At 36.7% G+C, this 27,397-nt stretch overlaps 1 protein-coding gene across 7 annotated transcripts; it reads left to right on the top strand.

Moving 5' to 3' along the window:
* Positions 1–770: 770 nt before the first annotated feature.
* Positions 771–25,575, top strand: LOC6646206 (protein enabled). 7 transcript variants are annotated; one of them, XM_047010342.1, is made up of 10 exons: positions 771–859; positions 13,684–13,851; positions 22,491–22,812; positions 22,879–23,102; positions 23,315–23,597; positions 23,755–24,534; positions 24,606–24,764; positions 24,831–25,052; positions 25,119–25,236; positions 25,294–25,571. In XM_047010342.1, exons 2-10 carry the CDS (start codon positions 13,847–13,849, stop codon positions 25,320–25,322), a joined length of 2,142 nt encoding a protein of 713 aa, XP_046866298.1. In that variant the 5' UTR covers positions 771–859; positions 13,684–13,846; the 3' UTR covers positions 25,323–25,571. The 7 variants fall into 7 exon arrangements, with proteins under 7 accessions (XP_046866298.1, XP_046866297.1, XP_046866299.1 ...); XM_047010341.1 differs by having other exon boundaries at positions 25,116–25,236; XM_047010343.1 differs by having other exon boundaries at positions 23,303–23,597; positions 23,821–24,534; positions 25,116–25,236.
* The last annotated feature ends 1,822 nt before the right edge of the window (positions 25,576–27,397 follow it).

Raw genomic sequence — 27,397 nt, 5'->3', positions numbered from 1 at the left:
GTAAAGTTAGATGACTTAATTTGGAAATTTAAAGTGAATTATTTAATCTCAGATTCTCCAAAATAATAATAAAAACTTGATATTTGGTAGAGTAAATTATGTGAAAAGAAATCCATTTTTAATGTTTGTTGGGTTTGCCAGCAATAGGGAGTCGGATAAAAGTTAAGTTAGAGCTGGAAGTCCAGCGAAGAAAAAAGTCGATAGAATAATCGATTTATCGGATTTCCCAGCTCTATATATGCCATCTCTAGCAAATCTCGCAGTGTGTGTGTTTTTGTTTCTTCCGACGCGGACGCGATTTTTGTTGTTTCTTGCTCCCACCTAAAGAGAAAGAGAGTCACAAGGAAAAAAGTGAAAAAACGCCGACTTTGATTAAATTGTTGTTTCGCACAACAAATGAATTAAAAACGAGTGCAATCGAGTAAATAACGTTAAAAATTGCAACTAAAGTATCTTACTCCTACCCCTTTGTGCTTTTCCCCTAACACCGAAAAAAGAAAAAAAGGAAAAACATCCTCTCGCGAAAAGGGCGCATATACAGAGAAAAATTCTGTATGTGGATATGTGTGTTCTTCTCGTGTGTGTGTGTGTGTGTTTGTTGTGAGTGTGCGGCGATTTTTGTTGTTTAGTGGAAATAGTTAAACAAATATTAAGAAAATCGCTAACTAAACCGCAAGTGAAAGAAAAGGGGAAACAAAACAACAACAAAAATTTGTGTCTACTCCTGCAAAAAAAAGGAGGATTCGCCCGTGTGTGTGTTTTGTTTCTGTGTTTCCCTGTCAGTGTGTGAGTGTGTTTGTGTGTGAAAACACAGAAAAAAGGGATTGAAGGGAAAATCGGAATTAAGCAAAATGTTGTGGTAAGTTTTTCGCTATCTCTCTTGGTCTTTAATTTATAATTTGCAAGTTATTTTTCATTTATATTTTTCTTCGTATCTCCTTTTTGGGCTGCGGCTTCTTCTTCCTCTTCTTCAACACGCCCTTTTTTGCGCACATTGTTTGTCTCAGTGTGTGTGTGTGTGTGTGTGTCTTTGCTGTATGTGTGTGTGTGTTGGTGTAGACTGCAACTAAATTTATCAAATATTTAAATTAGTTTTGCAACATTTTATAATGCTGTCTCATTCGCACTTGCACATGCCGTTGGCCCTTTTAGTATTTGGTTCATCTTTAGGTAACAGCTGCTTCTATTCCATGACTTAAACCTGTTTTTACTTACTAAATTTCTCACTGTGTATATGTGTGTGTGTATGGCAGAAGGAGGGGGTGGCAAGGGAGTTGGGGAGAGTAGGAAGCCAGCTGCTTTAATTGTTGTTGTTGTGGTTCGTTTTGCTGCATCTTTGCCGCAAAAACAAAAACGGCAAAATCTCTTGCCAATTTTGGTTTGAGACACACACACACACAGAGATAGAGTGAGAGAGAGATATAGAAAGAGAGATAGATGGAGAGAGAGAGAGAGAGCAACTGCGCAGCCGAGTGCGGGTGGGGCTCGGGCCTCCTTTTTATGCCTCTGCTGCTCTTCCTCTTCCTCTTGCATGTTTTGTTTGAACTTTAATTTATGCCCAGCTTCATTTTCGCCCCGATTTTCCCCCTCCCCCACTTGGTATCTGCACACACACACACACAAACACACTTAAATGTCAATGCACCAAAAAGGCCCTGAAATGGCAGAGAGGAAGCCAAAGTCTATGACTCATTCTCTTTCTTTTATGCTTCATTGCTCGCAAGCAGAGAGAGGTAGAGACAAATACATAAACAAACAAAAACAAACAACAACAACAACTAGACGGACCAACAAAAAAAAAACCAGTTCAAAAATCAAAGTTTTTGCTAGCTGCACACAAATTTGCATCTGTTAACCATCCTCTTCTACCTACTCGATCATTCATTCACTTACTTCCCATCATCCCAATTTTCGTCTCCTTTAGTGCTTCACTTCCTTGTTCGTGGGCAAAACCAACCATCCCACCCATTCGAACACCCAAACACATGGCCAAAATGCAACATTTCGTAATTCTTTTATTAGAGATAGAGAGCAAAGGAAAGAAAGAAAGAAGGAAAAGCAAAGAATAGTGCAACAAAACATAGTTAAATTGTAGCACAAGTCACAAGCCGCCAATGGGTGTGACGACACAGTTATTTAAACACCGTTAGCCCAGTTTCAGCTGTACCCCTCCCCTCCGACACCCCGACAGCTGCAATTGGGGACGCGTCTTCCTCAGATAAGATAAATGTTAATAACAAAGCAAACCACATCAAAAACAAATAGGTTTAACGTGTTAAGACCACTCGAATACCCTGTAAAGAGCACGAAGGGGGGCAACTCTATTAGAAAGGGTTGCCAGATGGAAATGTCTAGGAATTTGGAAAGATTATCTATAATATTAACTCATAATTTTGGTAGAATTTTTAGTAATAACTCCCGATACCCCCTCAAGTGTCCGATGTGTTTCTCAAGTGTCCTTTACTAATTGCAGAGCAATGAATATTACAGTTAGCCCTCTAAAGGGTTGCCAGATCTGCATGAAGCGCACTTGTTCGAAATCAACTTTGCTTTGGATAACGTTATTTTAACCTAACAAGACGACCTCTTCAAGCAGAATTGCATTAAGTCACAGTATCACTTGGGCAACCCTATATAAGAGTTGCCACACTTAAGATTAGATCAAACGACAGTTAAAAGTGCCCCAATTGAAAGCCTTATTGGGCGTCTAAGATCTCTGACTCTATATCATTTTCACTCTGGATGACTTTTACCACTTATATTGAATGGGATAAAGTCTGAAAACTCTACCTAACTAGAGCTTCTGAGCTTAAATTTGTGACTAAAATTGGTTGAAGCAAACTGCATATCTCTTATTAAATTCAATATACCCAAAAGCAGCCCTATATAGTTTTGAGAGGGTATAAAATAACAACATACATATTTCTCCCCTTAGTTTCGACCTTTTTTTTCGGTTGTTTACATTGTGTATCTGTGTGTGTGTGTTTTTGTTTTAGTGGAAGTTTTTATGATGACTAAAAGCTTTCGACTGCAATTTCCAATGAAAGACAGAAAAACCGAAAACAAAAATCTGAATCATAAACTGGCTTCAGTTCACAACAACCAAAAAGATTTTGTGTCATAGCCAACATTTTTAGAGTATGCGAGCGAGACACAGAGATTAAGAGAATGGGAGGGGAAGAAACCATTGAACTCTGAACTCCAAACTGGCGAAGGCTGAAGCTAAAGTTAAACTCAAATATATGCCACCCACATGGATTGGAGCGATGCGCTGCGATGCCACAACAAATCTAATTAACATTTCCGCATGCCGCACGTCGAGTCGTCTGTCGAATGTCATTTTGTCCACTTCCTCCCACGCTGAACGCATCGTATGGTTCACGCAGCATCCATCCATTCCATTAAATCCCCTACAATCTGCTTTGTTCGAGCTGATTCAACATTGAGTTATTCAAATGCGGGCTAACCTCATGGGCTCTAGGAAGTACTTCGAAAACGAAACGAGCGAAGATGAAGAAAATAAAACTGCCAAATACCTTAATCTCAATAGATAGGAAATTGATATCTGATTTAAGAATAAAATCATGGGAAACAGTCAACGAAAAAAGTCAATGTACGCTGGGAAAGTTTTAGTTTTATTAACTGCTGGTAAAGCAAATTATATCGCTATTGATGTGAATGGATTGTTCCTATTAATTGTTAATATTTTCATCATACATGCTCTTGTAGTTCCCAAGATATCCTTTTCACTATATTTAGCTGATTGTCCTTCCACGTAAAGATTACAGATAAACGCCTAATAAAAAAACCTTAGTTTATGTTTTTTACTCCTCAGAGTTGGGGCCGGGACATGCCCAATAGAAGAAGCTTGTAGATATTTTCTTTCAGTGCATTTGGCTTTTGATTTGTGTGTGTGTGTGTGTGTGTGTGTGTGTGCGTGTGTATGTTTATACTACCGCTAGATTTCCTTTCAACTCTAGGCACCTGGTCTTGTAAGGAAATGCCACAATTTCTTCTTATGCCTAATGACTTTATTAAACCAACAACAACAACAACAGCAACATGCACAAATCAATTGCCATTTGCACATTTCAATTAAAAAAAAAAAAGTTTTCAGTTTATTTTTCTTGTTGTTGTTGTTGTGTTTTTCTCTTATTCTCAAACGTCACTTGCATAATTCATGATTCATTCAGAAAATAAAAACCGCTGGCAAATCGGATGTATGGAACGTGTTTCGCTTTACTTAATACTAAAGGTGGAGAAGGCAAAGAAGAAGAAGAAGGTGCTTTCCCCTTCCATTATCTACCCCTCCCCGAGTTTCTGCCCTCGTGCCTTTCTAGGCGCTAATTAATTTCTTTCAATTGCCAACGTTCTACGTTCTTGTTGATTAAATCATTAAATATTGTTTATAGTTTTTTGTGTTTTCATTCATTCATTGGAAACGAGGAAATGTTTTGTTGCTCTCTCCTGATATGAAATCAGGGAAGAACTTTTGCCAAAAGATAATTTTTTGTACTTTCTTATCAATTTCGAGCTGGAATTTTATCAAATTAACGATATGAAGCGAATATATATATTTGTTTCAGTCTTTGTCTTTTTGCCAGGGCTGCAAAATGCATTTTTTTTTTAAATGTATGATAAAAATGAGCTGATATATATTATGTATATTCGTATATAGTATAAAAACTGCATAGATAAGCATAAAATAAGAAATAAAAATTCGCTTAAGTGGGCAGCTTTTCAGGCGTTTTATTTCCATTGTCATTGTCTTGGAGGCCGCCCATCCGAACAGAAGAAGAACTTGGCTGTGTTTATATTGGAGAAGGGGGGGTGAATAGGGGGAGAGGTATTTGGCAAATGCAGAACAAACAAACAAAGAGATATACAGACATGCAGACTGACAAATATGGTCCAAAGACACACACACACACATGAAAATGAAAATGTGAAATTTGAGTTAGTTGAAATGAAACGATCTCTGAGCGGATGGCTGAGCAAATACACTGCAAGAAAAACAAGAATGACAAACAAAATTCGTATATTAATATGGAATTTAAGAAGAAAGAGTTGGTATATGGCATTATCGTGGATTACCTACACTTTTTTTTTTAACCAAATATTATTCACATTAGATGAGATGAGCTTTTTGTTTTAAAAGAATCAATATTATTTTTCACATGGTAGCTAAAAGGCCTTAGAACTACTGAAGCATTTCCCACCATATAAAGTATATATATTCTTGATCAACTCGTCTCGTCGAGTTCAAATGGCCATGTCCGTCCGTCCGTCCGTCTGGATCAACGCAAACTCCTCCTAGACCGTAAGAGCTACAGAGCTGAAATTTTGCATGTAGGCTTGTGTATACTGCAGGCGCTGTATATCTCGGATTCAGCCGGATCGGTTCACTATATCATAGTTCCTATACAAACCGCAAAGTCACGAACAGTGACTTTTCTTAATAACTTTATTGTTTTTCGAACTATTGTCGTGAAATTTAATATTGGTGAGTTTATTACACATATAAACGACTATGCCAAATTTGATCAAGATCGGGTGACTGTATCATATAGCTCCCATAGGAACGATAAGTCGAAAACAGTGACTTTGATCAATATCTTCGTTATTTCCTATGCTAAGATTGTAGGCCGTTCTTTCGGAAACATTAGCCTTTAAACGTTTTTCCACTTTGGCTATAGGTAAGGAAAGAGTTACCAAAAAAGTTGCAAGGGTATACAAACTTTGACTCGGTCAAAGTTAGCCCCGGCCCTCTGGTTTAATGATATTTTTCTCGCATTTTGCTAATATTGAACAATTTCTATTCGAAGATTGAACATAAAACCATTTACCCTTACTACATTTTAGTTGTAGTTATTTGAACTAGCAGTATTTGTTTTTTTTTTTTGCAAAAATATTTATTCAGTCTATTCTGAAATTGCACATTAAATATTTTTAACAACAATAATAGATTTATAAACTTCATGAGCTTCATTTGTTGTCTCAGCAAGCAACAAGTCAAACCAATGGCTTTAATATTATGTGAAATAGGCAAATCAATTTGAAAACTGTGAAGAAACTTAAAAATTGAAATCCCAAAATTAGTTGTATGAGTTTTCCTACTTATGAAAATGATTTTGGTCTTGCATTTCACTATAATGCTTACTTATGTATGTATGTATGTATGTATGTATATATGTAGTTATGTTTATATGCCCGACGTCTCGTCATACTTAACCAAGTTCGCCACATGTTGTTGGCCTGGTCTGCTGGGTGTGCTTGGTAATTGCTATGGCGTTTAACCATTTTTTACGGCCTAGATATTTAGCCAGCAAACAAAAACACACGAACCCAGTTAGTGGTAGTTCTGTTTCTTTCCACTAGTTAACGCTCTAACGCTCCCCGACAGCGGCAAAGAAGGAGCTCCAAAAAGATGAAGAAGGAGATGGAGATGCCAATGGTCGAGATTCAGTTCCAGTTTAATTAAAATGAAATTATGTTGTCTGCGGCTAATTTACAATTTATTTAAAAGTAGTTTTCCCTTCCCGATTTCCACATTTGAATTATTCCAAGAATATATTTATTTTTACCATAAACATCAAAAGTTTTAAATATATTTTTAGCTTTAAAATTTGTTTTCTTTATATTTTTCTTAAGAAACTTTATGTTGGTATTTTTGTTATTGTTGCTTTCAAGGTAAATTACGATGTGAAAATTGATCGTGAAAATGTGCAAAAAATAAAAACAAAATGCCATAAGACCAAAGTGCGCAAAAAACAAAAACGAGAATCATTTCGAAGGTCAAAATTAATGAAAAAACAATTTGTTCCATAGCTTCTCAACATTGACATGGATAATCATATAAATTTTTGTTACAAAATATTGTTTCCCTTTAAACGGGAAACAATGGCGACATTGCTGATTAAACTAAATAGTATTTTAAGTATATATATCTACATACAAATGTGAACATTTATTTCCATTGGGGAATTGCATCACTAGTAGAATGTCTGGAAAGTCAATCGACGAGAAGTTGCGTTCTCTCCTCGGCGCACTTTGCTTAAAATGGCATGGCCAAGCACTTGAAGTGCTTCCGGTGGGTTGAAGTTTCAAATTGTGTGGCTAAGGATAGGAGGTGGGAGAATTTCTCATTGTATTTGTTTTGTTGCCAGTTACTAAAAGCTTATAGAAGTTTATTTTATAGAGAGAAACACAGGAAGATAGAGGGAAAGAAAGAGAGAAAGAGCGAGAGGCGGGGAGAGACAGAACTGCAGTCTTGACTTTTGGCCAGCAGGTGGCGTTGCATAAATATTGTTTGGGCCTCCACCGTAACTTGAACTTTATTGAGATACCCTATGTTTTAAGGGTATATGGGTTGTCTACACTGCATAATGAAAAGTTATTTTGTTATAAAGTCCAAATAATATACTATTTTCTTGTGATTTCAATGTAAAAGACAAGCCAAAACCTTTGATGTATGTGGATCAAAATTTGTTTTAAAAAAAGAAAAAGGGAGAAGGTGAATGGATTCTGCAGAAAAGGATGTTATAAAATTAGTCAAATGTTTGTAATGTAGAGCACAAGACGCTTCAAACCCTAATAATATGTATATACATTTGTATATTCTTGATCACTCGATATATCTGTGTCCTTTTGTGCACATTAAATTCTTGTCTAGAATTTGAAAGCCATTGGAATGAATTTTTGTAATTCATCCTTTTAAATCTAAGTAAACGGAGATACATGTATTAGTTTGTGAAGCGATCTAAGGATGTGTTCTTATAAAACTTAAAGTAAGAAATACGTTGAAATGTTGCTCTCGACTTACTGGAACTGTATATTTTTCATATAGGCTGTGATTCCGACCATCCCGTCTCTGTAATAGGGCAATGTTTAATCCAAAACTTAAAGGGAAAATTTTGAAAAATTGAATTATTGAACAAGAAAACTTATTGAAAGTAATAAAAGTTTAAACAGTCCTCTCACTTCAAGGATATACGATATTCAGCACGGAGAAAGATATCTTGTTTGAAATGTTTACATAAAATCACTCCTAGTGAATAATCTAAAACTTCGACAGCAGAGTCTTACAAATGATCTGTTAAACGAATAACCTAACCTTACTAGTCATGCATAATTTGCTCATAATTGCGTGAGTGTTTTGATTCTTAGTTAATTTATTTGGAGTGCAACTTAACGACTAAGAACTTAAATGTGTAGAAGCAAAATTGTCATTTAATAGATTTCTCAAGGATAATTTGCCAGTCAAACAGTCACTTCGTTGTGCATTGATATTTAAAGATACGTTGACTAAGTCTTCAAGGGAAACTGAATCATTATTGATTCATTGATTAAACGAATCACTCGAATTATATATTTTTATATGAAAAACATTCCCAAATTATCTTATGAATCAGTTTAAAGAGGTAACTGATTCACATTCAATTAGATCAAGATCTCAAAAACAATTGTTTAATTTTCAAATGGACCTTTTACGATTTTTAGAGTGATTTTTGGGAACTAAAATTAATTGCTTAAGGTATTAAAAATCAGTCTAAGTTCGATGTGAATTCTATAATTACCTTTTAGAAAATTTACAGGGTATGATTCATTGACATATTGTCAAAAAAAAAAGAAATAAGTTTCTAGTTTTGTTATTGTTGTTGTTTTTCAATCTTTCTATTGTTATATGTTGCTCAATTGCCCTGACTTTGTTTTCACCCCCGCCCGCCCTTTAAAACTGACGTCTACTCTGCATGTTGCTTTTCCCCATTTCAGATTATCATGCTCGTATGTTTTATGATGTGTTCTTCTGCTCTTTCTCCTCCTCCTCCTCCACGACTTTGTCGTCGTCGTCGTCGTCACTTGAACTCTGTTTATGTATATGGATTATATAGAGGTTTTGAACTCCACAATTCATTGTGTGACAGTGTTATAATTTAATAGAGCTACGCTTTTGTGGCCTTCCTTTTTTATTATTATTATCACTCTGTGTGTGTCTCCCTCACTCCCTCTCTGTGTGTGTGTGTGTGTCTATGTGTGGGTTGAAAAATTAAAACATTATTTAATAATTATCGAAAAGAGAGAAAATGAAAAGATTTCTTGGCCCCCAATTTGACCCCAAAATGAAAAATTTACGCTTTGTCTGAGTCTCAAGTCAAGCAAAACCAAACAAAAAATTACCAGATAATGTCTCGCCCCCTCCCCTCACCACTACCCAGAAATATCCGCTATTAAATAGAGCGAAGATTGTTGTTTGGATGGAAATGATTAAGGCGGAGTAAAGCGCTAGACACACCCACAATCGAAAGTCAGTACAAAATGATTGCAAAAACTAAAAGAAATATTGAAGAAGAAGCCATCAAGATGATAGAGTAAAGATGATGCTGGTTGACTGACTCCGTTTTCTGTTCTCCGATATGCCTGGGAAGAATAGATTTTTCGAACCAAAGATCGATTATCCAAGCCAAATCAATCAGCAAGAGTCTTTCTTTGGGTAGTTCTCTTTTCGGCAACTTCTCCTTTGAAGTAATGAAATGTCGACCCAAATACGTTTTGCCAAATTAAAGCAATATAATAAAGGAAAAACATATGTGCACAAAAGTCGGACAGACAGTCCAGGCCCAGTTAAAAAAAAAAACTTATGACAATAGCCAGGCTTGGCCCAAAAAACCAGTTCTACAACTTATAAAGCAAACCGGGCTTTTAGCCTGTGGCCAAATGAAAAAAATTACCGCATAAAAGCCAAGTGCCAAGAAGATAAATGAAGAAGCCAAGTGAGAGACAAAATAGAGACTGAAACTGAAGGAGCAGTAGAGCAGGGCATATCTTAATGAGTTGGAAACACACACACACTCATTTTCCCTACCAAAGTGCAATTGCAGAAGAACAACAAAAAAACCAAGTTTATTTTGGGGTTTTCCCACCACATGACAAATCGTATAAAAGTCACGCAAGAAATGAATAAAAGGAGCTGAATCCTGACATCATCCTTGCACAGTGACTCATTTAATGAAGCTATCCATGAAAAATCTTAACAATCAATTGCGTATTAGCTTGAAACTCAAACAAAGGAAATATTTTGAAATATAAACAACCTATAACGACTTTTTTTTTAATAAGAAGTGCTGGTTTTTTGATTGAAATACAAAATGTTTTTAATCAAATTCTATTACAATTTAATTTTGGATACAAATTTCTTAAGAACTTAATCAAAATATAAAAAAAATGCAGCTTTACCACAATTTGATCTAGATTTAATCAAAATTTTTTTATAAAAGGATATGGTTTGGCTCAAAAAGAATCAAAAAGTGAAGGTTCTGTTTCCGTTTCCGAGTTGATTTCAGCATTTCAAGTGAAATCGATTTCGTTTTCAAAGCTAAGTTTGGAAGCTATGTATGCTTAGAGGGTTGTCAAACTTCATAATTTACTAGATATATGTAAGTCTGGTTTTGAGTGCAAATCCCGACAAAACCAATTCAGATTTCATTTTTGAATGGTTTTCAAACTATTTTGATTCTAGTTACGGAAAATGAATTTATTTTCTTGACATTTATTTGTAGTTTATTGTCAACCATAAAAAGGGCCATAACGATTTGGATTGAAAACGTTCGAATTATTTTATTAACACTTTAAATTGTTCTGAAGATAGAACAGATTAAAAGAAATTATTTTGACAAACATTTATAACAAAATTTGCAATTACTTTTTGCAATTTCCACTGACTCAAAGGCAAATGATTTGAAACTGAATAAAAAATCTTAGGTCCGATTTTGACAAAAAGAAAAATCGGAATCCCAAACGAGAACAAGGCCTGTTTATTTGGTTTTGGAGTGTTTAAATATCCATTTGGTTCCCTTATATTTATAAAGCCAAGTCTTATTACTTATTTAATAAAAAAAAAACAACTTTTTTTCATGCGATTAAATTATAAGACTTTAAAACTCCTTTTTTTTTGTGAGCTAATAAAGTCTATATAAGTTCTATCTGATCTTGATAAATTCTATAGAAATGTAAATATATCTTTAACTATCAAACCACTGTGTTACGACATCGTCAACATCATCGTCATTATTGTTAGAAATGAGAATTCCTAGAAATTCAATCGAAAACGTGTCCTCCACCAAGAACTCAAACGTTAAGCCTGGCGGGGCAGGCGTTTCATTCGTTCCATGTTTGTTGTCCTCCATTGGCTATTTGGGTTCAGTTTGGCGAAATTGTAAACTTTGCAGCGAACTCCGTATATTACTTCCACCACCCCAGACAAAAGGATATGGGATACAGGACACAGGACTCAGGGGACTACTGACAAACAACAATGCCACCCCACACACACACAAAAAAAAAAGTCTGAGTGTAAGCGGGAAATATTCATTCCCTGGACATTGTTAGGGGTAGTTCAGACAGGTCAACCTCCCCCTAGTATCAGCTCTAGTTCCTTTTCCTGTTTTGAGTGCGAAATATTTCACTTGTTTTTTTGTTATTGGAATTTTTAATTGCCCAAAGACCATTTTCATGTAAGGGATGATCCTGTGAAGTGAAGCCACATATGCCTGAAATTAACTCGTAAAATGTTATCCTATTAACAAACACACACGACAAAAAAAAGAAAGAAGAAATAAATGCAATTAACAATGACTTAACCCAAGATTAAATCCCAAACCCCATCATCTATGACTTCCGTTTCCGCTTGAAAGGAGGAAAATGCGTGCCAAAAACTATGACGCAAGCAAAATGGAAGGCACTCTAGCAACCTCTTGGCTCCAACCAACCCACAACTAGGTCAACATTCTTACGCGGCAACGACACAAAAAAAATTTCCTCATATTCTCGTATAAAATTTTTTTCTTATATATATATATTTTTTTTTGCATAGCAGCGGCTGCTGCGGGGTGTGGCTGGTTAGTTGGTTTACCTAGATCTCTTCTCTAGAGCTTCTCGGCTGACCTGATTCCGTTTTGCCATTTGTCATTTAAATGGTGGCTTTTTGTATTATGAATTGGCTTTTGTGTTCTTCTGAAATGAAAGAAAAAGTTAGAACAGAAGCTAAACCCAAACCCCTTCTAACCAATTCCGTGCCGGAGGTTTTCATTATTAATTCATTGTTTGAGCTTTCACTGATAGTTAATTGCTGTGCCATTTTGTTTGTTGCCGTCTGCTTTTGTTGTCTAGTATAAGTTTTCAAGGTTCACAATTTATCATTGATTTATTGAGTTGAAAGAAATTTCTGGAGAACATTCACCAGAATATGAAATACGAAAGTATCAATAAACGTATTAAGTTTGCCAAGTTGGTTATAAAGTAGGGCTGGAGGTCATCTTGGCACCATGGGGTGTTTGATTTGAATACTATGCAATGATATTTGGCCAAGAAATTGGGAATTTCGAGAAGTTTAAAAGTGATCTTTGATATTAAGTTAGATTAGGTTATGTAGAGCCTTTCGTCAAAGTGTTTGATCTGGTCCTGCTTTCAGATGACATGTTTTGCCAAAGGCCAATAAGTTACTGAGAGTTAATTTCGGCTGTTTCAAAATATGGTCAACTAGGTATCTATGCCCAGCAGCTGGCAAGTTTGGAACACATCCTTTTTGAGGGATTGCTATTGAAAGATGCTTAAGTGGCCTTAATCTTAAAGATTCTTTTGATAAATTTCACAGGAACACTTTAATATAATGCGGTAGATGTTTATAATAAGGTATATCGATTTTTGAATCTTTTACATTTAAGTCCCCTAAGTCCCATTAATGCACGATTAATGTATATTGAAGGTAATGTAAACATCAATACCTAATTTATAGTTGTTTTGAGAAGTTGATAAAATTTATCGACCTAACGTAATCTTTGACATTAGGTTACATTATTTAGGACCAAAGGTTTCGACAATTTTCGGAAAAAATTAAAAAATTTAGAACTTTTAACAGTTTTAATGTTTAAAGTAGGGTTTCTTTGGGAAGGTAATTTTATTTTTAGTTATCGCGGGCTTAAGGAAAGTCTTATTTCTTTTCAAAAAGATCTTAAATTCATCCCAACAAAGAATTTTCGCCTTTGCTATCGAAATATCGGAAAAAAATAATCGGCTATGGATTATTTAGGCATTCGATATTTTTCTACCACTTTTTTAACCACACACCATGTAGATTTCCGTAAATACTCGTATTTGTGTGTGCCAAGTCATAAACTTTAAAGGTTTATTGACCTTAAAAAGGTCCGGATAAGCCTTGGCATACAGATATAAAGAAGGGTAGGGTAAGTCAACCGGGTGAGATAACTTGGCCAGCTTCCACCAACATCAATTGGCGCCTCATTACGCAGAATGCTATATAAAAATATATATATGTTTGTGTGTGTTTGTGTGTGTCTCACTCAGTGGGCAAACATTGGCCAGTCAACCAACCAGCCAGACAACGTCAAAATAAGGCAATATCAATTCATATCCATTCAAACAGAAAAAGGACAGACTTACACGTAAAGGAAATTGGCAAACATTTAAGGGAGATGGGGGGATGGAGAGAAGGGCAAAGGGAAATGTTTGATTTGATATCAAAATGTAGGTATCTTTAAGATACGTGTGTAACTACCTGGCACGCACACTTAGATAGGTAAAAGGCACGTGTGCCTGCCCTTTCCCTCTAGTTGCTCGTTATAAATGATTTATCTTAATGGAATTTTCTCTTCTTTTTTCTTATTGCAGATCTCATAATTGTATTAAACAGCAGAAGAGCGGTTTTTAAACACAACCTATCCCTCCAGACGACAGCAGACAGAAGGAGTACCACACCAAATAAAACAAAAATAAACCAGAAGCAAGAATCAGAAATCAAGAGCAACAATTACAATAAAAATAATAACAAAATATGACGTAAGTTTTCACATATTGTATCTAAGAAAGAGCAAATTCTGTTGTCAGTATGACAATCAATAGGAGAAAATTATCATTGATTCGTGAAGGACATTTCAATTATTGACACTGACGACTTTGACTTTCATTCATGCAAATTGAGTTCAATTCACACTCACAAAAGAGAAAAATATAAAGAGGGAGATAGAGTGTGGGTAGAAGAAAGACTTTTACCTAGTCGTGTTGGTCCCCCAAGTGTTTTTATAGGTCATACTCATTACCAGAATTTATGTTAATACATCACTTTTTTTTTTGCCTCGCTAGGGAAGGGCCTCTACATTATTTTGTCGCTTTTATTAATCCCCCATAATTTGTTTACCCTCAATGTTGGGGTGTGGCCATTGCCCCTAATGGGGGGATGGGCGCTCTCTCTCTCTCTGTCTATCTCTGACTTCTACCCCAAGTAAGGGCGGTGGTTTTTAGGGCTTTATAACTGATTCATAAGCAAAAACGCAGCCAAGTTTGCGTTTTATAATATTTTATTTTATTATACCCTGCATTCATAGGGGCGAAAAAGTGTATATTGGGTCATCAGAAACATTTATGACGCCATAAACCATACACATGTACTTTTATTTGAAATTGATAGTTGCATAGGGGACATCATTATATTGGAACCGCACTTTGGGACTCAAATGCGATTACGATAAGACAGATTGAGTCTCAGTTTTGCCTCCTTTTACTTTAAATGTAATTTACTCTCATAATCCATTAAACAACTTCTATAAAATCACTAAATTTCTTAAAAATATCTTTTTTTGAAAGCACTTCGCTGAAAAGTTAGCCAATAGGTATGATAAAATGCTCCTAAAAGGGTATTAAGAGCAAGGAACCGGCTTTACTTTACTCCATAAACTCCATAAACACTTTAGCCTTCCAGATTTGCCAAAATGTGATAAACTCTCGAAATATTTAAAGGATAATGTGTAAATTTAAGCCACAGAATTTAATAATCCGTATCTACCAATCCTTTAAATTTCTTTAAAATCGGCTCTGAAATAACCGAGTTATACATAGAAATCTCCGGCACTACGGCCAATATTTGGTGGATAGATCCACTAAAGGGCTGATGAGAATGAGCGAAATAGCATGCGTAGCGAAATTTCAAGAAAATAAATTGTATCCTGATTTTATATTAACTTGTCCTCTTTCTGATAGGTATATTTAAGTCGTTGTCATCTGATGATTCTTCTTTCTGTTTTTGGGTGTGTCGATGTTGTCGTTTTCAACGTTTTGGGTATAATGTCTCTAAGGAAATCCGGTGCTAGCTTTAAATTTGTGTTTTGCGCCCTCTCCCATTTTCATTCGCTCCCTACTTCTTCTTTTTGCATTTTAGGGGGCTTTTGGGCCATTTTGGTTGCTTCTTGTAGTTTCAATTACGCCGCTCGATGGGTAACATTTGTTCAATAGATAGCGGAACAGCGGCTGATCAACAACTAACAGTGATGTGAGGGTGAGGGGCGGCAAGTTGGCGCCACAATTGAAAATTAATAATTTAATTGATTTGAAGTGCTTCTTTTTTTTGTTGGGGCTAAACTCTTTTTATCAAAGTGCATTAATCAGAAAACAAAAAAAAAACAAAATGAAAACGGGAAAAATAAGAAAATTTCTAGACTTCTAAAGTCTGAGTAGGTTGGTTTTAATCAGAAAGAATTCCTCATAGTCATCTCAAGTCAAACAAATGGCACTTCAATTAAGTGCACATCACCTGCATTGTGACCTATTTAATATATAACTGAAAGAAGGAAGAAAGAATAAGGTTGGTCTTTGCCTTCTCTTTTGGTTGGAATAAATTTCCGCCTAACAAGCCGGATGGATGTTGCAAACAACTAACAAAACTCGAGTTGAATGACTCCAGCAGGAAGGAAAGAAGCTGCTGTCATCGATGGATGTCCTCATAGACAATCTCCTTTTTAGATTGCTTGTCATGTTTAACGTGAAATATATTGATTTGTGGTTCTCTTTCTCCTCCTTCTACCCATGGTTGATTTAATTTTCTACCTATTTTTGTTTGTTTTTGTTTTTGCTGTTGTCGCCTGGCGGGTTTAAATAGTTGCCAAATCATTTGTGGACCAACCCATTCTGACAAAGCCATTAAAGCCAGCCGGCCTCAGATCAGATATAAATGTATATGTATATATATGTGTATCTCTTTGGTATGATTTAACAATAGACCATAACAATGTTAATTGGAAATGTACGTTTAGGAATTGTACAACAAGAACAAGAACAAGAGATTAATATGGACAAAAAAAAAAAAACCAACCTCAACTGATATTGCCACAAGCCGCACTCTACAACAACAAACCACATCTCTTTCCCTCGTGTTGTCTGTCGGCCCATAGAGCTCAAAGGAACAGTTGAAGAAATACTTGTAAAGTAGTAGTAACTCGAGGGGAAATATAAATTATTGAGCTCGTTTCTTAAGTAATTATCGCACACAGAGTGACTGACTGTCTGTTTGTCTGTCCGACTGAGTGCCGTAGTAACGATTCAAAGTGACTGGATGGAGTCTAGAGATTGCCCCGCAGCTTAAACCTAAAGAGCGCGCTTTTTAATTGCCCCCCCAACGAACGTTTAAGTTTAAGCCATGGGAAATCCAGTCTCTACTTCTTGTTCCACTTATTCGATTCTTCATGGCATGTCTTCTTTTACCTGCTTGTTGTCTGTCTGTCTGATAGAAGGTAGAAAAATTCTCATCACAACTCATCGTTTCGTTTTCTCATTATTTTATTGACTTTGAAGTGTAATTATTTGCCTTTTAGACCAGAATCAAGAGACTCAAAGAGAGAGTTTTTTATTCTCCATTGCGATGTTGCTCTCCCAAGCGGCTTCTCTCTCTCTCTCTCTCTGTGTTGAGACTTCGGCTTTACTATAGACTCGGCTTGAGATCGTTGATGCTTAAGTCAAGATTGCCTTTTCAGTCTCAATTGGGTAACGAAATTGATCAGACGCGGTCGCGCTTAAGCTGAAATAGAGAGTTGAAGAATCTCAAGATCTACAACAACATTTCGATTGTGTGTGGGATCACGCGTGTGTTTGTGTGTGTGTGTGTGCCGCCTCTGCAAATATTGGCCAACAGTTAATGGCCATGAAGAAACTCTATTCAAAGACATCGTTTACGAGCAAAAAATCCAATGCATCCGTTGCTGTTCAATCAAAACCCATACTGGCCTATCATCAGGCAGGAGCAGGAGCAGCAGCATCGGTGGTTAGCCCTTGTGAATTTCAAGCAAATGCTCTTCCCCCCGGTGTGGAGCTAATCAAACGCAGTCAAAGTATGCATCATCGTGTGACACCTGCTGCCGCTGCTGCTGCTGCTATTCAAAACAAACAAGCGGCTACGGATTATTATAGCCTTGAGGAGTTGCAGGAATTGGATTTATTGGACTATCGTCATCCCATGTATCATCATTATCAGCAACAGCAACAGGAATTGCTATTGAGACAACGTTCTGCCTATCATGAGCATGAACAGTTGGTATTGCAATTGCCTATGGCCAGTCGTCAGTCGACATCGCCCACCACCCAAACAATGCCCATCTATGAGGCACCACCTCTACACAGTCGCCATTCATCGGTCAATGATCAGCCGCCGCCGTTGTATGTATCATCTATGTCTGGTTCATTGAACACTAGACATGTGGCTACTTCTGCTACTCCTCCAACATCATCATCATCATCTTCATTATCAACACCATCATCATCGATAGTTACTACTGTCTCCTACGCTTCCTCTACTAACCCAACACCAACATCAACTACTACTACTACTACTTCCATTACTTCTTCGGCTTTATTTTCCACTCTACGCAAGTGCGTTTCCCCTTCACCGCCAGCAACTACTAATACCGCCCCACCATCTGATACTTTATCCCATAACCCCTCGAGACTTGCCTGTTCCATGTCGTTCTCAATTAGAACAGCACCAACAAAAATACATCAGCAACATCAAAATCATCAACAGCATCAGCAACATCTCTATAGCAACATAAATCATTATCTACAACACACACAACAACAACAACAACAGCAACAACAACAACGCATCAACATCAACAATTCCCCATCACAACACCAACAACCACGTCGACATAATTCGGTCAAAGATAAATTCATTGGGGGCATTACAACAATTTTTGCGTATGTTTTCCATTACAAAACGAAAAATTACAACCCTCTCTCTCTGTCTTTTTTCCAACCTTTTGAACTCTCTTCTCTATACAAAACGTCCTTGATTTGTTTCGATTACATCTCAGATAAACGTGATCTCATCTTTACGCACGTTTCTTTTGACTCTTGCGAAAATTGCAGCATCAATTTGTATTCGATATTCGGAATTCAAATTAGAATCGCCCATTTGATCGATGCTCGCTCGCTCAATAACAATTATAATTTAACGCCAATTAGGAGAGAGAGAAGACGAAGAAAGAAAAATAAAAGTTTCTTCTTCTCATGCTTTTTAGTTTGTATTTTAACGCACGACTGCATCTCGCATTGAGCCCAACCATGAAAGATTTCACCTGTATGCCATTCACATTAGGATCAAGAAAAAAAAACCTAATACTAAATGAATTGCACGTTATTATTTCTTTCTTCATTACCCAGCCACATGCGCTCATTTGTTTATCTCCCCCCACCCAAAAAAAAAAAGACGAAAAAAAAACAAACTTTAATTTTCTATGATTACTAGGTTTTCCACCCTGCCGAATCTGAATGAACTGTAACCAAAAATAAAATCAAATGACTTGGTGTGGGCATCGACTTTTAGATACCCTGCAGTGAATAAGGAGCTTTCCATTTGTTCAACTGCTAAAGACTGTTAACTTGCTTATTCAGTGGAGTTTATGAACTCAAAGACTTATAACAGAATGTCACTTTACTCTCTTCCTAAGCGCTCCTAGCGGACAGTTTGTAAATTTTCTCTAAAAAGCAATTTTACGTGCAATTTTCGATTTTGTTTATTTTCTATTATGAAATTCGGGATAAAAGCAGATGTCTGCTGTCAAAATTGGAATCGTCTACTTGAGATAGTCCGGATTTTATTAAAATTAGAAAACTTAAATAAGAACAAATGGAAATTTTTGGAAGGACAAACAAAAATCATCGAATTATATTCATAGATTTTTCTTGAAGTTCCTAAACTTAATTCAGTTGATTTTGCTTACTCAGCTTGCAAAATCATAGTTATTTATATCTTAATGCATGACAAATCACTTGATTTATCCAGTGGCGCATCCTCGGAGTAAGAAATTTGTTCATTTTTTAGCAGATTTGTTCAATGTCCTATCTTTGAAAGAAGTGAAGGAAATTTGTTCACCAAAGTACTATATTTACCGTTTAAACGATATTTTAGCAGTTTATCTTTCTACTTGTAAAATGAGCAATTTCCTCCCCACTGCTTTTAACATGAGTTTTCTTTGTGCTATATATCCCCTCAAAAGTCCAAAAAGTCGACCTTATTATCAGAATCGAAAGAAACAACATTGCAAATTCTATGGCCATTTCTGGTTTCGAATATTGTTTTTAATTCCTTTATCACTAGGTTTCCTGCTTCTCTTTTTGACCATTTTGAACTATTTTTATATTCGAAAGAGGACTCTAAAAAGGATTGCTTCATTGTTTGCGCCATTATTTTTGTGAGAAACTGTATTTATGCTTATTTGATATTCGTGTTACCTCAAAATATAAGTTTTTAAGTGGTTACTTGACTGGCATATGGTTAAACTAATGGCCTAAGCCCCCTTTTTGGCGTTCATACTCGAAAAAACTGCGGAAGTAAATCGAACAATCACGGGCATGGCACTATATTGATCTACCTACATGCCAAATAAAGCCAACCTCTCTTAATCTCCCGAAATCTCAAAATAGACGAGCAACCTTTGATCGGAACTGCATCCTTTTTCCCACTTACTCATTTCTCGGCGTCTATAATACACCCCATATTTGTTGTAGCCTAATAATTGCAGGGTATAATAACAACAGAAAATCCAAAACTTCACTTTCGTTCCACGAATTTACAATACAGAAATTCGTATTGAACACACACCGGAGCTGGAGTACAGAGAGCAGACAATTGTTATAGCTAGTTATATAAGGCTCTGCTAGACAGGCAGAAACACACACAGCTGTGTGGCGGTTCGACAACAACTCGCTGGGGAACCAACAACCACCAGCCAACAGCCCGTTCAGATTAAGATTCAGATCTCTCAGTCGAGTCAGAGTCAGTCCAGTCCAATCGTCTGTCTCTCGGTCTGTCTGATGTTGGTCTCCATTTAAGTGCAAAACTACTCAACTTTTGGCTAGGCTAGGCCAACTCGTCGTCGTCGTCGACCAGAATTCTGCAACTCGTTTTGCTGCTGCGGCTGCTGCTGTTGGCGGCTTTTGCTGTCATTATCTTTTGCCCAAGTAACATACAACTCGAAGCTATGATCAGCAAAAAACAAAGTAAATACAAAAAGCGAGAGAGAGAGAAAGAGAGAGAGAAAAAAAGGCAGTCAAGAAGTCGTCATCGTCATATAGCCTTTTGCATTTTTCCATTGAAGGCGTTCATCTGTGTGTCTGTCTGTCGTAGCCTTTAATTGTCAACGCGCAGATGATGAAAAAAAAAAATGTTAAAGGTTGCTGCACATATTAGAACTTTCATTAGAATCATTTAATCGGTTCGTTCTGACTCGGACTTGGGCTGACTGACTGTGTGAGACTTGAGACAACTGCATGACAGGTGCGCGCAATTTTCTCAGGCAAACAAAGAAATGCATTGCACTTCCTGTCGAGAGACTACGTCACACTTGGAGTCAATCGTGTGACTGTAACTTTGTCTTGCTCTATACCAAAGGGTTCTTTGAAAGTTCTAACGATCTAATAATTTGTTGTTTCTTTGTCACATTCTTTTTTTTTTTATTTTTTTTGTGTTGCCGTTTCCAATGTAGTTCAAGAGCAAGTCAAAGATATGTGTATAATTTACATATATATTTTTTACAATTTACCACAGACTTGATTATGTCTGTTTTTGGCCCTGAATGAGTTAAGAGCGTTTTTTCGAACCAGTTTCTATTTCCACTTACATACACAAACATATATGGATGATTTCCTTCTCAGCTGTTTGGCGTTCTGGCATTCTTAATTCTGTAATACTGTCCAGGAAATGAATCTTTACATTTACATTAGATAAAACCAGAACGGATAAATTCAAGAACAATTTTTTTATTTTTATTATGAATCATAAACATTTTTTATACAATTTCAGCTTGTAATTATCAAGCATTTTGCGTTTTAGAAATTTTTTTTAGCAGTTGTGTTCATGCTTTGTTATTGTAATCTCTACTTGTGATCCCCAACTGGTTCAGGCTTGAAACAACATGATAAATCATTGCACAATTTGACTCGAAGTCTGGATAATCAATAATTTCTTGAAATTGTATGAAATATTTGCATTTATATTTTTTCAAACTCTAAATGTATTTAATGAGGCATATTTTAATCTTTAATTTACTGCCTTAATAAACTTGTGAACAACAAGCATGAAATATTATAACCTTATGGCCATTTGTTTGTGATATAGTTATATAGTTCATGCTAAGCATGAGTCAGGGTTTAATACAAGTGTTAGAGAGCTTGAAGGGCTTGTTCGTGAAATAAAAGTGACGCATTAACTGAAAGGGTCACGATCGCAATTCCAAAAAATGGTCATAAAATATAAGTTTGTAAGTGGAGCTGGCCACAAGCAACAAATCTGTGTTAAATTCCAAAAAACAGGGCAAACCTATGGAAAGTGGAACCATTTTTTGCATAGTGTCCTGGCTTGATTCTGCTTTCCTTGGCCTACAAGCAGAAAGATTTGTAGGTAATGATTTCCTTTAACTCGAAATGGTGTAGATTTTTCGATATATTGAACTTGAATATCCAAGTTTGGGTAGTTTAAGAGATTAACTGTCCTACTTGGGGGAGGAAATCTGTCTTATGTTCTATAGATTCTATATAGTGAACAGGAAAACTTGCAGCTCATCATGAAGGTATCTAGAATATATTTTTTGCAATGTCAGATTTGAAAAAATTAGATTTCTTGACTTTTAGAATGCAGTGATTTTCCCTGGTGGATAAGGATTTATCAAAATTAAATTACCGCTTTAAAGAGATTTAGAAAAAAAATTAAAAATTATTTGATGAAACGATCTTTTGAGGGTTGCACAGACCGCCTCGGACTCACATGTGTCCATGCTACACTTTATGACCACACATGCTCTTGATACCATAGTCTATTGATTTGCTCTTTCTCTAAATATGTGTTATGGGTTTTTCATGATGCTGGTAAAACCATTAATCAAATTCATATTTGAAAGAGGGAGAGAGATAGAAACCTTTTGTCAGATTAAACTCTTTATAAGACAGTCATTGCAACCTCCCTCATCTTGCTAGTTGGGAAAAACACAAAACAGGGTAATCGAATTTGAGTTGGAGTAGGTTAATATTCACCCCTGCACTTAGATAACGCACTCAACTTGCATCTAATACAAACTAAACTATTAACTGGACAATAAATCCCAGCTGAAAACTTATATTCTCTAGTAACTAATTCTCTCTCTCTAACTCTCTTGCAGTGAGCAAAGCATAATCGGCGCCCGCGCCTCTGTTATGGTATACGATGATAACCAAAAGAAATGGGTGCCCTCGGGCAGCTCATCGGGATTGAGTAAAGTGCAGATCTATCATCATCAACAGAACAATACATTCCGTGTGGTTGGACGGAAACTGCAAGATCATGAGGTGGTCATTAATTGCTCTATACTGAAGGGTCTTAAATATAATCAGGCCACAGCCACATTTCATCAATGGCGTGATTCGAAATTTGTCTATGGACTAAATTTCTCTAGTCCGAATGATGCAGAGAATTTTGCACGTGCCATGATGCACGCTTTGGAGGTGAGTCCTAAGAAGAAGATTACTAAGGATTCCTACTTAATGATCTCTTTTGGTTTGATTCGACAGGTGCTCAGTGGACGAGTGGTTAATAATCCAGCTGGCCAGCCCACCAATGGCAATGGGTATGAGGAGGATATGGGCTATCGCACTATGACCAGCGAGGATGCAGCCATATTGAGGCAAAACAATGGAATTGGAACACCATCGGCACAGACACCCACCTCACAGACCAATCAGAATAATATACCACAGAGTCCGCCAACGCCGCAGGGACATCATCGCACTAGCAGGTGAGTTACAATTCATTCGAGTCGAACGATCATGTCATTTCTATCAAATACACACTATCTATAATTCATTGATTGTTGTTGTCTCTTCACTCACCCACCCACCCAACCACTATTTCACCTCAATTCACCTTAATTCTTACCACAATTCACCACCACCTTCAATCCTTCAAACAAAATTCGAAAATTTCTCACCTAAAAAGGAATTCCCTTAGCGCTCCACCGGCTCCGCCGCCACAATTGGCTGCCATGTTGCAGCCAGGTGGTCAACCAGGTTCTCATTATGGTCTGACAGGGAATGGTGGACCTACATCGAATGGTTTGCCACCACAGGCTGTTCCACCGGCTCCAGGCCAAACTCAACAAGCACAGTATCCACAGCAACAACAACAACAACAACAGCAGCAACAACAACCACAACAACAACAGCAAACCGTCTATGCCGCCCAACAGCAGCCACAGCAGCAATTGGTCCAAGGTGGCTATGCGCCATCTCAGGTAAGCTAAGACCAACCATAAGATTATTCCCCATCCAACCGAAAACCAAACCGAAAACCTCATTTTGTTCTATTTCATATATCATTGGCTTGAATTCCCTCCTACAAAATAAACCAAACCAACCAACCACCGCACCACCTGAAATCCACCTGAACAGTATCAACAACCCCACTACGTGCTCTCGAATTCTAATCCCAATCTCAATCTACATCAATACCCTCAGCAGCAGCAACAGCAGCAGCAGCAACCCCATCAGAATGGAGGAGGACCAGGTGCTGGCATCTATGGCGGGCATATACCCAGCTCGGCTAGTGCCAATAGCGTTGTCTATGCCAGTCAACAGCAAATGGTCCAGCAGCAACAGCAGCAGCAGCAGGTGCAACAACCACAGCCACCGCAGGCGCCAGCTATGCCGCCGAGTGCGGGTCCACTTTATGGCCAGGGACCGATCCAACAGCAGCAACAACAACAACAGCAGCAGCAGCAAGCAGAGAATCCCTATGGTCAAGTGCCGATGGCTCCACCCATGATGCAGCAGCAGCAGCAACAACAACAACAGCAACCACAACAAACTGGAGGTGGAATTCCGATGCCACCGCCCATGAATAATACACAAGGCCAAATTCCACTCAATCGCATGAGCAGCCAAGGAGGCGGCGTAGGAGTAGGAGCACCAGCACCTCCCCCACCACCGCCCACATTTGGTGGTGGTGCACCGCCACCAGCGCCACCACAAATGTTTAATGGAATTCCACCACCGCCGGTTCCGCCAGCCATGCCAGGAATGGCACCACCAACGGGTGGAGCAGGAGCACCACCGCCACCTCCACCGCCGCCAGGCATGGGCGGTGGAGCACCCAAAGGCAATGATCCTCAAGCTGATCTCATGGGCTCATTAACCTCACAGTTGCAGCAATTCAAACTGAAGAAAAATAAGGTAAGAAGAGACAAAAGGTGCTCCAGATAATTGCAAATAAATACTCTCTCACTCTCTTTCTCTCGTTGCAGTCCACCACATCTGCTCCCGAGAACAGCGGCAGCAGCACTTCAAGTGGAGGCAGCGGCAATTATGGCACCATTGGACGCAGTTCCAATGGCATGGCCTCCATGATGGATGAAATGGCCAAAACGCTGGCCCGACGACGTGCCCAAGCGGAAAAGAAAGAGGTGAGTAGGCCAACCAACCAACAAACCACAAAGAACCGAATAATAATTTTTCTTCTTATCTTGTAGCCTGAACCCGAGCCTGACATGAAGAAACGTCCCTGGGAAAAGTCCAATACTCTGCCCCATAAGCTAAGCGGCAACGGTGGAGCCAGTGGCAATGGAACTGGAGGTAATGCCCATGGTGGAGCCAATGGGAGCGGCGGCAACAATACAACGAATAGCGGCGGCGAATCACCACAATTGATGCGCAAACGTTTTGGTAGTGCCAGCGAAGAGACCATACTCAAGGTGACTATACCCAAGCAGGAGTAATTAAACCATGGCCAAGTGTTTAAACCATTTTGTTTTCAGCAGGTCAACGGCGATGGTCTATCTCTGGCTCTGTCCAATGGCGATCTGGATACCCTCAAGGCTGAAATTCTACGCGAAATGCGAGTGGAAATACAGAAAGTCAAAAATGAAATTATAGATGGTAAGACCAGCCTCTCTTTCGATGAAGCTCTCAACTAATCGTTACATTTTCTTGCAGCTATCAAATCGGAGTTCAATCGCAGATAGATCAAAATATTTTAAGACCCAGAAACCCAATCCCAACAATCTTTAAAAAAAAAAACTGTCACTGTCGTCTACAGCACTGTCCCAAAGTGAGCGTTGTGCCTGCACACACGAATTCACCACGAACTGAGTTAGATCGAAGTAATTATAATTATATATATATATATAATATTATATATTAACACCTATATAGAAAAGTGCGCATCAAAAACAAACAAAAAAAAGAAGCAAAATATTTGAAAAAACCATAATTTTAATAATACAAAACAAAAATTATTCAAAAAAGAAAAAATGCATGCTTGGATTAACAGCAAAATGTTTACCAATAATGCCGCATATATGTATAGGTTTAATTATAGTATACAAACAAACAAAACACACACACACAGGCAAAATTTTTTTAATTTTTTAAAATTGAAAGAGATATATAATTTAGTCAAAGTAATTAATAAATATTTTTTGCTAAGTTCTCTCACACACACACACACACACACCCACACATTTTTTAGTATATGTGATTAATTTTTAAATTTGTACATTATTTTCTTTACCAATTAAGTATAAACAAAACAAAACAAAACAACAAATACACACTAACAATTAATTAAATGTGAGAAATAAGATAAATTGCTTGCAATGTTTCCTTTTGTTTTTAAGCGCTACCAAAATTTATGATTTCCAAATTTGTTTTGTAACTAAATCAAAAGAATAAAAAAAAAAAGAATCAGAAATACTTTGTAATTAAACATACATACATATGCATCATATATACATAATTGCATACATTACATACATAAATAAATAAATAACATACATATATATATGTATTATGTGTTAAGCATAAAATCAATTCGCTATCTAACAAAATTCTTACAGCTCTTTATAAAAGTATATAAAAACATTACGCATACTCATTAAAAACAAAAACAAAACAAAAAACCTAAAATTTAGTATTATATGCATTGAATAAACCAAGAACAAAAAGCAACAAACAAAACATCAATTCAATACCAATTCCATAAATGTCATCCATTAAACATAACTATATCAACACATTGATAAACATTTCTCCCAAGCACACACACACACACACACACACGATCTCATATACATTAAACATACATTATTCAAAAGGAAAACCCTAAAACTAAAACCCAAAGTCTTCAAAATAAAAAAAACAAAAATAGTTCAAAGCGGAATTGAGTGTGGTGTGTTCAGCGTGGTTTTTTTTCGATAAGATCAATATACATAGATATATAAATATAGCATTAAATATACAAATGCAATCTATAGAGCTAAACCCAAAAAAAAAAATATAAATAAAAAATTGACTGCTAAAAAAACATCTCACACAACCAAACACACCCACACACACACACACAGAGATTTCGTAGCGATGCAAAAAGTAAAACTTGTTTTCCTAGTTGATCCTGAAACATAATCTATATAATATATATATATATACATATATAAAATTGAGTACCAATTTCAACTTCCATATACAATTTAAGACTAAATAGTGAAATTTATACCAGAGGAAGAAAAATAATTTTAGGAGCAAAAAGAACATACGAAATATGATGATAATTGGAATAAAGAAAACCCAAAAACCACAAGAAAACAAAACAAAATTTTAGTTTTTAAGCAAAAGAAAACCCAACCCGACCCGCCCCCACCCAGCCCCTCCTTAAAACGCTCCCCAAACGAAATGGAAAACTTATTGTTTAAACAATTGTGTATAATTCCAAAAAAAAAAGTTATGCAAAAAAAGGGAAAACAAACAACAACAAAAAACGTACTTTTAATTTTATTGTAATTGTAATTTAAACAATAATTTTTATATATATTGATTGTGCAAGGTTACGTCGATTTACATTATAATTAATATATATATATATATAAATATATATGCATATAGATTATATGGTATATATATCTAGTTATAGACGCAGTCGAAAATGGAATATGTAAATGTTATGATTTTTTGTATTTTTATATATGGATCTTTGCATTAACTGCGACAATTTAAATATTAAATACAAATACACACAAACACACAAGTAAACTATTTTAAACAA

Source organism: Drosophila willistoni (genome assembly GCF_018902025.1).
Source record: "Drosophila willistoni isolate 14030-0811.24 chromosome 2L unlocalized genomic scaffold, UCI_dwil_1.1 Seg72.1, whole genome shotgun sequence".
NCBI classification, from domain to species: domain Eukaryota; kingdom Metazoa; phylum Arthropoda; class Insecta; order Diptera; family Drosophilidae; genus Drosophila; species Drosophila willistoni.
This window is presented reverse-complemented; position numbering and strand designations above follow the sequence as displayed.